Genomic DNA, 17351 nt, shown 5'->3' on the forward strand with positions numbered 1-17351 from the left:
ACCAATTTAAAGCGAAAGACTCAAATTACCCTCATCTGAAAAATGAAAAAGAAAATATAAAACATTTGCATGTCTTCGAGGCTTTCAAAATCAAATGAATAGATGTCTAGAAAAAGGACTTTGGTTTAATGTGTATGATGGGGCCTCACTTTTACATTGCATTAGTGTGGTCTCCACGTACATTAAGGTATAATCAAGTGCTTTAGACTAGGATCCAAACTTTATTTTTATTCAAAGGAGGGATTAGACTTTTTAGAGGAACCTCAATTCATTGACAAATGAAGATAATGATCGAGGGGTGTTCTTTATCTTGTTATGATAAGACTTTTTATTTTCATGTATGTGTTTCTTATCCCCACATTCTTTTTCATTTTTTGACTTATGTTCAACATTCAATGATCTCCAATTCTAGCTTATTTCTGATTGATGGATACTTGGCATCACTTAATGTCTTTCCTTTATGGATTAATAGCACACTACAGTATAAAGATTACTAAGAGTAATAGTATTAACCATTACTATCATACTATTGTAAAAATATATATATTTTTGGGCTTCGACATATTCTCTTTATTGGATATAATCTTATTTGATGTACCATCCAATATTAAAAGTGAACATATCTCTAAGACGAACCGTGAATAACTTAATTGATTGTTGACATTAAAGAGTCTAACATAATCTATCATATGTTAGACTATATATCGCTATTGAGCAGTGTCGTCTATTCCTAACCTTAAGGTTGAATCCTGATTTACTATTATGAAGATTTTTAGTAGTAAATTGTTGTTTACTAGAAGGTAGATTGTAGTTAATTTTGGAGGTATCAAAATTTATTCTAAATATATAAAATTGATTTTGATATGTTAAATTGTTTTTCAGTTGTTTGCAATTTTTTTTTTTAATTGATTTTTACACTTAAATTTATTATTGTTCAACTTGCTTTTTACATAACTGTTTCAAAACATACATTAGACAAACTTGTTTTTGATTCTTTAATAAATTCACTCAAAATTAATTATTGTCACTGCATAATCAAACATACACCGAAGCGTGAACCGATTTATTGATGGGATATTGAAGTTCGACAAGAATGTAACTGGGTCCTAGATCAAAGAGGGTTCAGGAAAGTAGGAAACTGGTCTTTGTAACTTTCTTTTTGGTTGTACACGATTTGTCTCTATTTGAACTTTGGGAAGCTATTTACTAGTCCTTATAGACCACCATGGGATCTCGTATTTTATCAATCTCCTGTTCCAAATCCATATTCTTTTATAAGAAATAGAAATATAAACACTAACATGAATATGTCGACTTGGATTAAATGTCACAGATACGCTAATAGTATGTTTGGAAACATACTGATATATATGGTGTTGAATACATGCTGACCAACTTCTCCGAAATGCAACTTTTGTACAAACATGAGTTATGACCGTGGAAAAATTGTTTTCCAAACACATGTTCATTGTCCAATTCACAGCAGTTTCTAATGGAGATATTAACTTTGACTGAGACGTGTTACAATTTTGTGAATCAATATATAAACAAGTTGTGTAGATCAACTAGTTTGAACTAAAAGTTAAGGAGTTGGAGATTCCGACTCCCGATTATCCAGATTTCAAGTCCTCGTAATGAGAAAAAAAAACAAAAATAACAATTAACATTTGTCATTAAAAAAACGAGTAAATAACACAATTGATTTTAAAATATTTGATTTGATTTATGTAATAGTAACTAAAAAATATAAGTATATGAATATATAATCTTATTTACAACTCTTTGCACTTCTTATTTTCCAGCCTACACTGCAACAGTTCTTTTGTTAACATGTTATTGATGTGAAGTATTTATTGACTTCATCGATGACTAATCTTTGTTTAAAAATTTGATTGAACACTTTATGCGAGATCTTCTCTTTTAATCATATTTTTTGTCTGCAAGACTCAAAACGAAAAAATTATTGGGATCCAAATCTCAGTATACTCAAGCAACATAATCTCAATACATTATATCGATAGAAACTGCTATTTTGATGTAATACCTTAATTTTAATATTATTTAAAATAGAAACTGCTATTTTGAAAAAGTGCCACCCAAGAATAAACAAGAGTAACCCATTTCTTTTATATGAAAAACCAAAAAACATGTTAGAGGATAAATATCACTATGCAAAGTCATAGTGAATCATAAAATTTATTAAGTTAACAATAAAATATAGGTATACTTAACAAATCATATAATTCTAGATTTGTATTCAAACTGCAATAGTTTTTAAGTGGGAAAAGAGAAGTTTATTACTAACAGTGTCGTTAATGGAGTAATGGTCATTTTATAATTGACTTATCCTCTTAGATGAGTTTTGAATCATGAATGAAACTTTTACCATTGAATTTGACATCCGTTAAACAATTCAAAATAAAATATTTGTCAATAGGATACCGAATCATTTGTCTCAAACTATATGGTATTATTAAATAAAATTATGTTTAAGATCTAATTTATCCAGTTTCTACCTTTAATAAAAAAAAAAATAACCTCAAATTTATCAAAATTTTACAATCAACCATTATCATTTTTAATACTTAATTCTCAATATATAATTGATTTAATAAGAATCAGATATTTTTATTGACTGTTTTGCTTGGTCCTTCAGAACCTTTATTTTGATATGGGCCATGATCTTAATCGACTCCATTTTCTAAAGATTGCTCAGCAGGCCCTTTGATTTGCTCATAGGCCCCTCAAAATGCTCAAAATATCGAATTCTAACTCATCTCAAGTCGGGAGTAACAAATTGTTCTTCTTTTTGTTGTATAACTGACAGCAAGTTATACTACACAATCCATCATACACTTTATCTTCCATTTTCATCACCTACACCAAAGTTCAAATTTTTTTTCTTTCAAAAACAAGTGTCTCAAAGAACATGTATAACTGTTTTTTTTCTTCTTCAAGAGTTAGTTAGGACCCGAACTAGTTATATTTATAGTTATGGTTGAACATCATTTTAATGATGTGAAACCAAACGATGTTGTGGTTTTAGTTTATTTAAAATCAAATGTTGCTTCTAAAAGGAACATTGTTAAGCCTGATGTTTATGAACTTGTTCATAATGAAGTTGCTATGCGAAGTGCTTTTTCACCAATGTGAAATATAAAGTAAGAAATGATTTAATTAATTGGGTTCGTCGTCAAGCTTCAACGGCTAGATTAACCTTAATTTATTGACAAATCCCACCGTGGTGGAGGACGAAGAATGTCGAAGGTAGTCTAGGGTTGTAAACATTCAACATTTTTAATTTGGTGGACGAACGATACTTGAAATTTTGAATGATTTTTTGTAGGAATGTTTAGAATATTATAAGAAGCAATCAAATTAACCGTAAAAGAAAAAGACTCAAATTCGAATTTTTTTTTAACGAAATATGAATTTTTAAGTAAAAAAATAATATTTAATATTTAATTTATGTTTTGTTAAAAAAATAAGTTGAATCCTAAAAGTTTTTATTTTTATTTTTGACAAAAGATAAAAAAAAGTAAGTTGAAACCTATTTTGACTAAACGGGTACCGAAAACATAGAAGCTTTCCCAGGTTGTTGAAAGCAGATGAACTGTTTCTAATTTTGTACACATGTATGCTCCATAACATTATGATTGAATTGGAAATAGGCACTGCATTTAATTACGACCATAAAAAGCACCAAAATCTCCCAAAAATTTATTTATTTTGCATAGTTGAGTAGGTTACCATGAATTAAACTAAGCCACATGTGACTTTGAATTGCATAACTAGCTTATTGTAAAAGCAATGTCTCCAATAGCTTATAGACCAAAGGCACAGCATGCTGAGAAATCTGAACAATATTGATGACCTACCTTATGAAAATTTGTATTCAACTTGTGCACTCTTTTCATTACATTTTTTTATTATAAAACCAGTCAAACCAAATCTAACTTAATAAAAACATTATTACAAGTTTTCTCTTTATAAACTTCTAGCAAATGTTACTTGAGTGCTTCATTAGGTGAAGTCTTGTAGAGAATGAAAGCTATGGCATTGAAGTGTTATAACATTTTGGTCCTTATATTTTTGCTTTTCAATGTTAGCTTTTATGAAAATGTTGTACTAGCTCAAAAAAATGGATTAGGAGCTTCTTTCATCTTTGGGGACTCTTTGGTGGATGCAGGAAACAATAACTATCTTTCAACTCTTTCTAAGGCAAATATACCTCCCAATGGAATTGATTTTAAAGCCTCTGGTGGAAATCCTACTGGCCGTTACACCAATGGAAGAACCATTGGTGATTTAGTAGGTAATTTTGTTTTCTTTGTTTATACTAATTCGGATTTTCAATAGTTATACAATCAAATCTCAATAGTTAAATCAAGTTACCGTTTAACAGTCGAGATTTGGTTGGACTGACCGTAGTTAATTTTAGTTGATTTTATGTGAACTCGGATACTATGTAGTCATGCAACCAATCAAACCATTCGTATGTCGTCTTATTTTCCCAACAAAAGTAGGAATGATGTGAAAAATAATGTGCTAAAAACATTTATATTCTTTTTTCTAAATATGTATGTTTTTTTAAAACCTTTTTAGGAGAGGAATTGGGACAACCAAATTATGCTGTCCCATTTCTAGCACCAAATGCAACTGGGAAATCAATACTCTATGGAGTTAATTATGCTTCAGGAGGAGGAGGAATTCTGAATGCAACTGGAAGAATATTTGTTAGTATTTCAAACCCCCCCTGTTACTATTTCTTACTCATTCATTATGTAAAATGAAAAATTTATTTGTTCCATGACATGTATTGGATTATATTACATGTTTCAGGTGAATAGGATAGGAATGGATATTCAAATAGATTACTTCACCATAACAAGAAAACAAATTGACAAACTTCTAGGTCAATCAAAAGCAAGAGATTTCATAATGAAGAAATCAATTTTCTCCATCACTGTTGGGGCCAATGATTTTCTCAACAATTATCTTCTTCCGGTTCTCTCCGTCGGAGCCAGAATTTCTCAAAGTCCAGATGCTTTTGTAGACGATATGATTAATCATTTCAGAGGCCAACTCACAGTACACATCTTATTTCATTCTTAATCTAAATATAACTCTAATTGAAATTAGAGTTTGGTTCGAACTTTGGTTGGAACTAAACTTTATTTATTTTTCGGTCAAACGGTAACTTTAATGTGTGTGTTTTAATGACAGAGACTTTACAAAATGGATGCTAGAAAATTTGTTATAGGTAACGTTGGGCCAATAGGATGTATACCTTACCAAAAGACTATCAATCAATTGAATGAAGATGAATGTGTGGATTTAGCTAACAAACTTGCAATTCAATACAATGGTCGATTGAAGGATATGCTTGCTGAGCTAAATGACAATCTCCCTGGAGCAACGTTTGTCCTTGCAAATGTCTATGATTTAGTGATGGAACTCATTAAAAATTATGATAAATATGGTAAATACTAACTCTTTTTTTGGCATGATCTATAACCATACTCTTCATTTAAATTATGACTCAAATCTTCGTCAAATTTATTACTCGATCCAATCAAATGTGTGTAGTTGGATTAATGAAACAATTGAGAATATTATTCTCCAAGCCATTGGATAAGTCCAATATTGGACTCAATGGCTTAAGAAAATAATATTCTTAATCGTTAGATTAATTGCACAAATTAAATTTGACTAAAGAGGGCGGCAAAAGAACAAAATTGCATAGAATCCACACAAGTAGTGCATATGTAGAGTTATCGTGAGTTTGACAAAATTACAGTGGCACGGTGATTTTGTTGAAACTTCAACTGTAATTCTGACAAATTCATCATCAATCTAAACACTTCGTCATTTGTTTTACCATGATACTATAATTTATTTGAAATTATGTAGGATTTACAACATCAAGTAGAGCATGCTGTGGAAATGGGGGGCAATTTGCAGGGATAATTCCATGTGGACCAACATCAAGTATATGCAATGATAGGTACAAGCATGTGTTTTGGGATCCATACCATCCAAGTGAAGCTGCCAACATAATCATCGCCAAGCAACTACTTGATGGAGACAAGAGATACATATCTCCTGTCAATCTTAGGCAACTGAGGGATCTTTAATTAATCTGTTTTCAATTTCTTGTTTGTTTTTTATTTTATGATTACTTAATTGTATTGTATACCAAGCTGTATTTGTCTACAACACTTTATGTTGTGGCCACATCATTTTATTTACTTCAATTAACATATATTTATACATGCAAGTTTTCCCTTTTCTTTTAAGTATAGAGTGAAATATATAGTTTTTGAGAAAGAAAAAATAATCTTGAACTCAGTTTGTTTTGTTGCTTAAAGAAATTCAACTAAAAGTTGAGTTTTTTATCCAACGTGTATCATCATTTAAAAAACGTGCAATGTCAATATGTAGTTCAACAAAATAATTACAAAGACATTATTTCATACCAGATAGACAATTTATTAGGGACCAAAATGGCCCAAATTACCAGCACACCAAAGGACAATGCATAAGAGGCAGAGCAGAGCCATTACACAGCTCAGTCCTAAATGACACCATAATATAAGGTTTAATCATGTTAACGATTATGAGCTTCCCCTAGTTATGGAGGCATGTAATGTTCCAGTTAAGGTCGCATTTAATTCATTGTTGCCTGCTGCTGGTCCCATGACATCCATCTAACGCATGTAAAATGTATTCATCATCCACATTGGAGTACTATACAACTCAAAGATATTCATCAAGTTGAAGGAAATTAATTAATTATTTATATAAAAACACTATTTTAGTACTATAAAACTCTCATTTAAGATTTTTCTTTTGTTTGTAGACAAAGTGGTAAAGACCGTTGAAACTCACACATACCGTAAGGTCTCAAGTGAAGACATCAAATCTAACAATTTCAATATTATTAGTTGAGTTAAGCTTTACAACCAAACTTTGATTAGGAGGGCCGGTCAAAAGACAAACTTTGGTCTAACAAAGGAAAGTTAGTTACTCAAAGTTGGAACATATACATACAACTTGCAGTAGTAATGAGGAAGTATCCCACAAGGTCACATTATCATTACCTGTTTGACAATGAAGGAAAGTGCCAAGAAAAATCCAAATCATTTAGAGCATGAGAAAACAGCAATAACATAACTTTTAAGTTTAAATTGAAAGACTAAAGTCCAGGTAAATAGAATCAATGAAACAGATTAGTCATAAAACACCATTAATTAATTAATCCAGTAAACATACACATGACAAGAGGATTTTCAAGAGAAACATAAACAAAACAAAACCAAGAGTCATAGGTGTACCACTACTACTACTACTACTATCTATGGTGATAATAATTATACCCAAATTCCATTACACACCAAAACCTAAACTTGAACTAACATAACAGTACCCTCCATGAAAACCAAAACATTAAGATCCAAAAAGTAAAAAAAATAAATAAAAATGAAATAAAAATGAGTTCATTTGAGACCATTTACTGGTGTTGAAATAGCAAGTCCAGGCCAAGAGAAACAATCACCAGCACCAACAAAACCACCTTCACCACCTTCTAACTGCCACGTGTTTCCAACAACACCAGAAGACACAACAGGAACACCATCCATCATTCCTGGAAAAGCCCAACCTGTTCTTCCAATCCCAAATCCCATTTCTTCAAGCCCAAGCCCAAATCCACCTAATGCAAGAAACCCAGAGCTTTGGTTGTTGTTGTTGTTGTTGTTCAACAAAGAAGTGAAGCTTCCGCAAACACTCATATTCTGTTTACCATCACCGTCAACACCGCCGGAAAATGGAAAAGACCCTCCTTGTACGGCGGAGATTGTCTGATAATGATGGTGCTCCGGCGCCGCTGAAGTCACAGCGGATGAGGAAGTGACAGCAACATGATTAGTACGAGAGCGTTTGGCGTTTTTTCTGGTACCACCACCGACAGGGATGTCACGGAGGGTTCCACCGTGAGTCCAGTAGCGGCGGCAAGCTTTGCAGAAATGACGTGGCTGAGAGTAGTTGTAGTTGTTGTAGTAACAAAACTTAGTGTTGGTTGAATCACAACGTGGACATGGAAGATTCTCTTGCTCCGGTGCCGGTGCACCGGGGCGGATTTGAGGTTTTGTTGATCGGCGGCTTTCACCGGAGTCCGAAGATGTCATTGTTTAGTATTTGGAAGAAGTTGGTGAAAAAACAAACAAGTGTAGAATGCAAGTAATGTAGGGTTTTTGTTTATTTATGAGAGATGAGATGTTATGAAATAACCGAATAAGAAAGAAGGATAAGAAGGAGTGTAATGAGTAATGTGGTGGGGTGGGGTAATAGATAGAGAAGGGTGGGTTTTATGGGAAACAAGAGAAAATAAAGAGAGAATATTTGTGTATGGTGATAGGAGAGACATATTCTGAGGCTTATATGAGACAGAGTGGGTTCAGCTTTAGTACATGCTACATAGTACAGTGTGTTGTGTTGTGTTGTGTTCTGTTAAGCACGACATTTCAGTCGGCTATTAGGGCTGCGCCTCCTGCAATTCTCTCTTCCAATCAATTTTCTTTCCATTCTTTTGTTTTTTTCTATTTTTCTCATACTAGAAATAAATTACTTGGATGCATTATTTAAGTACTATAAGAGTGTGTTATTCTTTGCATTTCAAATTTGGATATCTCATTTGGCAATAATTTTTGTGTTCAAAAAATTCTACTTCAAAGCTTGGTTTTGTTTACTTCAATTGAATCTCTATTGGTGGATGATGAGATTGATTTGTTAGATTATTCGATCTTATATCAATTTTTCCAAAAAAATTATAAGGTATGATCTCATTTGATATTATAGTGTTTAGAACAATAGATAACATAACCTTTTTGAGAGGGTCATTCCTTCAAAAGAAAAAAAAAAATTGAAGGATTATATTATCTATTGTTCTAAACACTAGTTAAAAGAGCCAAATAAAAAGATTTAAATTCAGAATAACATTTTTTAAACTTTTAAAACATTGACTACATAATTTTCGATGTAATAATACTATATTTGATTACTTAACAAGTGCCCAAAACACGTATTTTTCTTAATTGAATCTCTGCAAATAAACGTTAGGATTTACCATCTTCTATAATAATCGATCATTCAATTTGATATCGAGTTTATGGGGAAAAAACTGTCAAGCTATAATCTTGGTTGATATTATAGACTAGTGCTTGGCTGCTTTTACAGCCGCTTAGATGCATCCATTTACCTTTGAGATAATTACACATAACTAACCCGACAAGTAAAATATATAAATTAGAAGAGAAGATTAACCATTGCCCTTGACATTGGATAATGAGATAAAAATAAAAATATAGTATTGAAAAATGATAAATTTAACTTTTTAAAAGTTAAAATATTGTTGAAACCAATGCAAATATGTTACTTTTGACTCTCTTAATCATTGCACTGAGGGCAGAACAATGGTTAGCAAGAACTAAATTAGAATTAGAATTAGCTCTTCTTCCTAGTGATCATAGTCAGGTAAGGTTTTAAATATTTTACGCATATATTCGATTCCCGTCTTTTCTTCACATAATTATCTGCTTTGACAGAGGGAGCTTATAGACCGTAGGGTGTTTGGTAATGGGATTTCCCATGCATCGAATTGCGATCTTTGTTGTTATCCTAAACATTATTCTAAACAACTATGGATGGATAATGTCACACTCTAGTCTTTTCACCTTGCTCTATTTTTTTCTCTAATTAGGCCAACATAATTCAACTCATATTATGCACATGTAAAAGAATATACATTACCAATACAAACAAAAGAAAATCATATGAAATGTCATTGTTAGTAGACATTAGTCACTGTACCAAATCAGAGTATTCCAAACCTAACTTTGAATAATTAATTAAGTGGATTTATACATACCAATAAAATAAGGATAGATTGAGTGGGGGCTACATATGCAATGCAACCAAGAGAAGGTTGATTTGGTTTTCGAATTGGTCACTAGCTACAAGACCATAGGAAAAAATTGAGAAAGAAAAGAGTAAGGATCTCTCCGTTTATGTTTTATTATGTCTAAATCTTTTTAAATTGTAGAAATGGAAAAGATCTAAAATGGAGATGATCATAACTCGAATGAAAAGCGAACGATTTAAATTATAAAAAAAAAAAAAAAAAAAAAACTATGTGTTTGATGTTAAATAGTAAATACTTCACAAAACAACACAAAGAATAACAACACAAAATAAACTTTTATTGTATTTAATGATTGTTGGTCTTATACGATTTTATCCGGATAAAATATTATTTTGGTATTTTAGACAACTTGTACATTTGAACAAAAAGTTATGTTGTGTTTAGGAGGAACAAAGATTTTCAATTTTTGTAATGTCACTTCTTCTAGTTTGTTCTATCCCTAAAACAGTTTTACAAATCAAATATTGTATAACTGAAGTTGGCAATTTATCTTGCATTGTTCTTCATTTTTTTAATAGATCAAATTGTGCAAAAAAATAAATTTAAGTCATGTACTCAAATTATTTAAAACCTCTCAAAAAAAATAAGTTAAAAGTATAAAAATTTATTTTTTAATAAAAAATTTCTACCTTTATATTTCGAAAACGTACATTTTTACGTGTGAATCAACTATCGTTTGCACATAATTGTAAAATCTAACTTTTCAAATTAGATAGAATCGAAATTGATGACAAAACTCTTCTAAAGATCTTAATGTCATTCGAGTGAGCTAAATATAATTAACTTTAGGCTTAATTACACTTTTGGTCCTCGTGTTTTGACCTACTCACGAAACTGGTCTTGCCCTTTTAAAACAGAACAAACGGTCTTTCAATTATCATTTTTGCTGCATTTTTCGTCCTACCTCCTATTTTCATACCCCAGAAACGCAGAGAAATGACAGTTTTAGGCAGTTTTAGACCTACCCCTATGCTCAACCATGAAATCAACAAGGAATAAAACATGTGGGCACAAGGAATTTATTCTATTCAGCACACTAACAAAAAAACCTAATTTGAAACATATCTTAGAAATTAGGGTTTTTTTGGTTAGTGTGTTGAATAAAGTGAATTCTTTGCACCCACATGCTTTATTCCTTATTTATTTCATGGTTGAACATAGGGAGTAGGTCTAAAACTGTTATTTCTCTGCGTTTTTGGAGAATAAAATGGGGGGTAGGACGAAAAATGCAACAAAAATGATAATTGAAAAACCGTTTTGTTCTGTTTTAAAAAGGCAGAACCAAAAGTGTAATTAAGCCTTAACTTTATACTCCCTCCAATTACTATTATAAACAAACAAAAAAAACTATTCTTTAAATTTAAATGATGTATCTGATCTATATTAATGGTTGCATACATCACTCATTTTATAAATCTAAAAATTTGTTTTTTGTGTCCTCGTGAACATAGCTCAGTTGGTGAGGACAATGCATAAAATATGCAAGGTCCGAGGTTCAAACTTCGGCCACCACAAAAAAAAATTGTTTTTTGTTTATACTTCCTCCGTCCTTTGATAACTGAGTCATTTGCAAAGATATATTGTTCCAGAAAAATTGACTCATTTAACTTTTCAATACAATATTAATTATTTTTTTTCCTATTTTACCACTAATTAATATTACTTTCATCACTCACAATTTAATATATTCTACTTTGTATTTATGATAAAGAAGAATGCACAAATAGTTGATAAGTACACTCAAACCCATTTTTCTCTCTCTTTCATTTATACACTTTTTCTTAATAAGTGTGAAATGAAGCAAGAGTTCAATTAAAATGGGATCGAGGAAGTAATAGTGATGGAATAAAGTGATTTTGTTTTTTAAGTTGGAAGGTTGGTTTTACCTTAGACTGCGGCATCATTCTTAATCCTAAATTTTTCATCAACAAAGAAATGAAGTTTAAAACATGGGAGATGTTAATCAGTATTTTCGGGATATCTGTTAAGGAAGCAAATATAGTAATTTTTTATTGAAAATTATGTAATCAACTTTTTTTAAAAAAATGTTATTTTTAATTTAATTTTTTTTGGGTTAATTAAGTTTTTAGTCCTTATAAATATTCACAGTTTTGTTTTTAATCCCTATAAAATAAAATCACACATTTTAGTCCCTGTGACATTTTCCTTAAGCATTTTAAGGACTAAAAATGCTAATGAAAAATTTTTATAGGGATTAAAAATGCTTATGAAAAATTTTATAAGGACTAAAAATGTTGATGAAAATTTTATAGGGACTAAAAAGTGTGATTTTATTTTGTAGGGACTAAAAATAAAATTCTGAATATTTATAGGGATTAAAAACATAATTAACCCTTTTTTTTTTGTAGATTCCTTAATCAGTACTCCGGAGGCACCGGCCGGGTTAACAGACCTTTAAAATATTAGCATTACCTATAGGTAGGTGGGAGAAGCGACAGAATAATGAGTATGTGTCGGGCAGCGTGGGGGGCAATAATTGGATAACCTCTCCCTCTCCCTCTGATTTAGGACGCGTCATGTCCGCATCAGATTCAACTTCCGTACTCTCTCTCTCTATCTTCCACCGGATTTTACGCTTCACTGTAGTCACTACAAAACACCGTAAGTATGGTTAAACCTCACACGTACACCGTTTGATACTGATCCTACGGTCTTGTTTCTTGTACTGTAGGGTATCAGGTTTTGAGACACTTGTCAGAGACAGACCGGTGGTTGTCGGACGCATGCGCCCTCAAAAATTGATCTCCGATAATCATGGGTCACTTTCAATCACTTACTTGGAACCAAAAACTTGTTAAGCTTCGTTTCAGAGTTGGAACCTATTTTCTCTTTTTGGCTTGTTCTGTGTCTTTACATTATTCCAACGTTCCTTCATTCATTCTGCATGATCAATGTGAATTGGAACTTCGCGTGGAATATTTATCAGTGCTACTGGGATTGATTTTTAAACATCATTCAAGATGAAAAGGAAATTTCCTTTTCCAATTTATTGCGAATCACTCCTAGTCCTACTGCACGCAGGTGTTTGTTTGTGGAGTTTCAAAGTTGAAGTCTCAAAACAAAAAGGAATCATAGAGAAAAAAATTTGAGGAAAGGAATCATAGAAAAAATAAAAGGGTCACATAGAAAGGAATCTATAAAATAAATAAAAGTGTTATGCTAACTCGTTCCTAAGATACATGTTAAACAACCTAAAAATTATTATATAAATAGTTATTCAAAGAGTCTTGTTAAACATCTCAACTTTAGTAACTATTTTTTTTTTTTTGAGCAACTTTAGTAACTATACTATACTTTTAAAAAGTTAACTATACTCTAGTAGTTGGATTAGTTTTGAACATTATAAGATATGATAATCAATAAAGTAAGATATGATAAGCATTAATCTATCATATTTTTTATACGTGCATGATAACAAACATGATATCATTATAGTAAAATAAAAAACTTATTCTCATAATTAATTAAATATTGTAAAAATTACTCCATCCGTCCCTATATATAAGACCCTTTTGCCAAAATCACGGGAATTAAGATAGTGGATATTTGTATTAAAGTTGTTTGTAATCACTATTGTTTTTACAATTTTATCCTTTGAGAAAAAGGTTAGTTTATGTTTTCAACATGTTATTTATTGTTGATTGAAGAAAAAGATGTATAATAAATAGGGGCATGTATGTAAAGAAATAATTAATGTAGTTGAAAATAACAAAGGGATCTTATAAAAAGGGACAAAAAAATTCTCAAAAGGATCTTATAATTAGGAACGGAGGGAGTACTTGATTTATCGAATAACTTGATTTAATTACTGCAAGTTGATGGAGAGTCAGACCAATGACAACGATGGTGAATGATCTTATATCTTGGGTTAGAATTGAGAATATCATGAAAAAACACTATTCTCTTAATTTCAAAATGAATGTCATTTAAGGTTTTTACACGCATATTAAAAAATGCATTAATTAAAAGAAAGAAATATGTTACTCCCTCCGTCCTGGATTAACTGAGTCAAAGGCTCATTTCACACGTATTAAAAAAAATGTATAAATGAAAGAAAAAGAAAAATAATTTTAAGTGCACTTATTAAGTATTAGTGCAATCTCCACTATGATAAATATAAAAAGGAATATATTGAATTAAAAATGATGAAAATAGTATTAATTATAGTTATAAAGGAAAAAAATAATTAATATTGTTTTAAAAAGCAACAACAAAACATTAGAATTTTTTACCACAGAGATGCAGACATGAGCCGGAACATGTAATTGCCATCGGTGTATCGGAACTTTGACAAGGATAAAGACAATTAATTGAATGGAACCTTTTCGTTAATTTTTAAATATTTAATAAGTTAATCGGTTGCTTTTTATAACTAATTAATGGCCCTTATATCTGTTGCATTGCAAATTATTTTATTCCAATTGTTTCAAAATCATCCATGCAGTAAAGAGTAAAAAGAATGGAGTAAAAACCTTGCACTATGTCCACATTAAGACCAGGGTTGTCAGGACCGCCAGTGTTGTGGAAGGAATGAAAGGACAACATGTCACCCAATGAGCCATCGGTTAATCCTGGACAATAAACTGGAATATTGTTCTGCAAAACACCAAAAAATATCAATAAGATTATACTATGTGCAACTTTCTGACACTGAAGTTGTAAATAAGAAAATCGATACAAATAACCATGTTGCATTTTGTATGTAACACTGCAGGACATCAAGGAAACTACAGTATAACAATGGAAAAAGAAATTAGATTCAAGATATCCCATTTGGGGTTGGTTTGGGAGGTTCGATTCCCTCTAGTGTTAATTTCGGTGGGCAAATTCATATAAAGCTTTGTTCTGGTTTAGAACGGAGCCCCCGCAAGTGGACGGTGGAATTGGTTCTCTCGGATTAGTCGATCCTTGGATCGGATACCGAGTTTTCAAAAAAAAAAAAAAAACAAACAAACAAACTAGATTCAAGATTTTATATATATAATGGTAAAAATACATTTATATATGATAATTGTAGAAATAAATGGTAGCCATCAGATTAAAAATGAAGGGTGAGATAAAAATGAGTGTGTCAATTCTCACTTTTTCCTTCAACGCGTTAGCGCTACTTATTCTCCCTTCTTGCTTGTGACTATTTTTCCCCTCGCTTTACACCACCAGTTCCCGACGACTCTAACCTTCCACCACCAAGGAGACCGACGTTGCCGCCTTTCCCCACTTTTGTTTTTGTTTTCTCTATAATTTTGTCCCTCTCATCTCCGCTTTTCTTGCCTAGTTGTCTCATTTGAGAATGACAATCTTATGCGAGAATGATTAGATTACTTATCAACCATTAAATTAAAATAGATGGTCTAGATTAAAAACTTTATTTTAAATGTGCCTTTCCGCATCTCATCCAATCTCTTGAACCGTTCACCTCCTTGAAAATGATACTCTCGTTTTAAATTATATATCATTCTAGCAAAATTTGTTTGTCTCAAATTATATATGTCACTTTTCACTATGAATGAATGATCAATGTTTGTTTTCCTATTATGCCTCTTAATATTTTATTATTACTTTATCTTTTTCCAATTCTTTTAATTTATGTTTCCTATATCATTAATGGATAATTTTTCTGTAAAACAACTCATAATTGCTATTTTTTATACAAAATTTAACAATATTTCTTAATTTATGTGAAATTGCTAGAAAGACATATGATTTAGAACATGAGAGTTACTTGAGAAAGTGAAAACTTTGGTAAAATAAGAAATTGAAAAACAATAAATATAGGTTTGATGATACTTCGAGAAAATTTTACATAGTCACAACCCCAAATTAAAAATAGGCTTAATTGCACTTTTTTCCATATCTTTTGCTAATTGTGTGATTTTGCATCCGCTCTTTTTTTTTGAGCGATTTTGCACCCTATCTTTTGCCAATTGTGTTTTGTTCAAAATCATCACTAAAAGAGAGGAAAATGGACTAAATATAGGGTGCAGAATCGCTCAAAAAAAGAAGAGGGGGTGCAAAATCGCACAATTAGCAAAAAAAAATAGGGGGCAAAAGTGCAATTGAACACAAAGATGAGGTGCAAAATTGCTCAAAAAAAAAAAGGAGGTGTAAAATCGCACAATTAGAAGGAAAAAAAATAGGGGAAAAAAATGTAATTAAGCCTTAAAAATATTTAACCACGAGTGAATCATCAACTTCGTCCCTGAATTTTCACGGGTCGGCCAACTTCGTCCTTCAATTATGCGAAATATCAATTTAATTCCTGAATTTGTTAAATGTCAATCAAGTTAGTCCTTATGTTCGAACGGAGCGTTAACGGGGCTGACGTGGTCGTTAACCTTTCACATGTCAGACGCCACGTAGGCAGAGACTAATTTGGCCGATAATAACAAACATTTCGAAGGACTAAATTGATTGATTTGCAAAAAATGTTTTGGCTTTCTTCCCAAATGGCTCTTTTCTTCCCCAATAGCTCTTTTTTTTTTCCAATTGTATAAAATTGGAACCTTAATTACACAATCTGCAATCTACACTCTATAATCATGAAAATTTCCTCCAATAATAAGTGGTTCAGTTCTGCCCCAATTCAAAAAATTTCAAACCCTAATTTTTTTCGTAGTGAATTTGAAAGCCAGAATTCTCAAAATTTCTTGAAGCAAAACTATTGAAATTGAATCTGAAATGATGTGGGGTGGGAATATGGAAAAAACGGTTATGAAAGTCAAGTTTCATCTTCAAGCTCCAAGTTTAATGGTGTTGTGAGAGTGCTTGAATGTTGGTGTCCTACAATTTGTGTTGTTAGAAAATCCAATACTTCAAAAAACTCATGAAGGCCATTCTATGCTTGCCCTCTGCCAAAGGTTGGTTCAACTAATCAAAAGAGGTTGAAGATGATTGAGAAATGTAATCTTTCTATAATAATACTGCCATCAAATTAGTTCCTGAGTTATTTCTCTATCTATCAAATAGATCCCTACGTTATATAAAAAAACCATCAAATAAGTCCCTGAATTGTTTAATCAGATATCAAATTGATCCTTGAAACATATGTGTACAAAATAAACTAAAAAAGGCAGAACACACAAATTGAAACTGAAATATTACATAGGCATAAGTCATAGGTCATAAGTCATAAGTCATAAGTCTGAGATATGACATAGGCAAAAGCAACCCAACTATGGGGCATTAACAAGTCATAAGTCTTAAACGGCAATTTAAGCAAAAAGAAACCCAACTATGGAGCATAATTCAAATAAGCCTAAATATTACAAATCCAAAACATCTATTAAACTTCAGGAAGCATCACTTCTTTGGAAATCCGGTAGTTGGTATAAACTCCATGAATTTAGTA

General features: G+C 31.4%; 2 protein-coding genes across 2 annotated transcripts; one reads left to right on the plus strand and one right to left on the minus strand.

Moving 5' to 3' along the window:
* Window positions 1–3983: 3983 nt before the first annotated feature.
* Window positions 3984–6273, plus strand: LOC25501670 (GDSL esterase/lipase At2g23540). Its single transcript, XM_013590999.3, has 5 exons — window positions 3984–4315; window positions 4606–4736; window positions 4843–5091; window positions 5227–5482; window positions 5914–6273. Exons 1-5 carry the CDS (start codon window positions 4045–4047, stop codon window positions 6135–6137), a joined length of 1131 nt encoding a protein of 376 aa, XP_013446453.1. The 5' UTR covers window positions 3984–4044; the 3' UTR covers window positions 6138–6273.
* A 959-nt stretch (window positions 6274–7232) lies between these two features.
* LOC25501671 (dof zinc finger protein DOF3.4) lies at window positions 7233–8581 on the minus strand. Its single transcript, XM_013591000.3, has one exon. The coding sequence runs from the start codon at window positions 8187–8189 to the stop codon at window positions 7500–7502; it is 690 nt and encodes a 229-aa protein (XP_013446454.1). The 5' UTR covers window positions 8190–8581; the 3' UTR covers window positions 7233–7499.
* Between the last annotated feature and the right edge of the window lie 8770 nt (window positions 8582–17351).

The sequence above is a fragment of the Medicago truncatula genome, chromosome 8 (genome assembly GCF_003473485.1).
Source record: "Medicago truncatula cultivar Jemalong A17 chromosome 8, MtrunA17r5.0-ANR, whole genome shotgun sequence".
Classification (NCBI taxonomy): Eukaryota; Viridiplantae; Streptophyta; class Magnoliopsida; order Fabales; family Fabaceae; genus Medicago; species Medicago truncatula.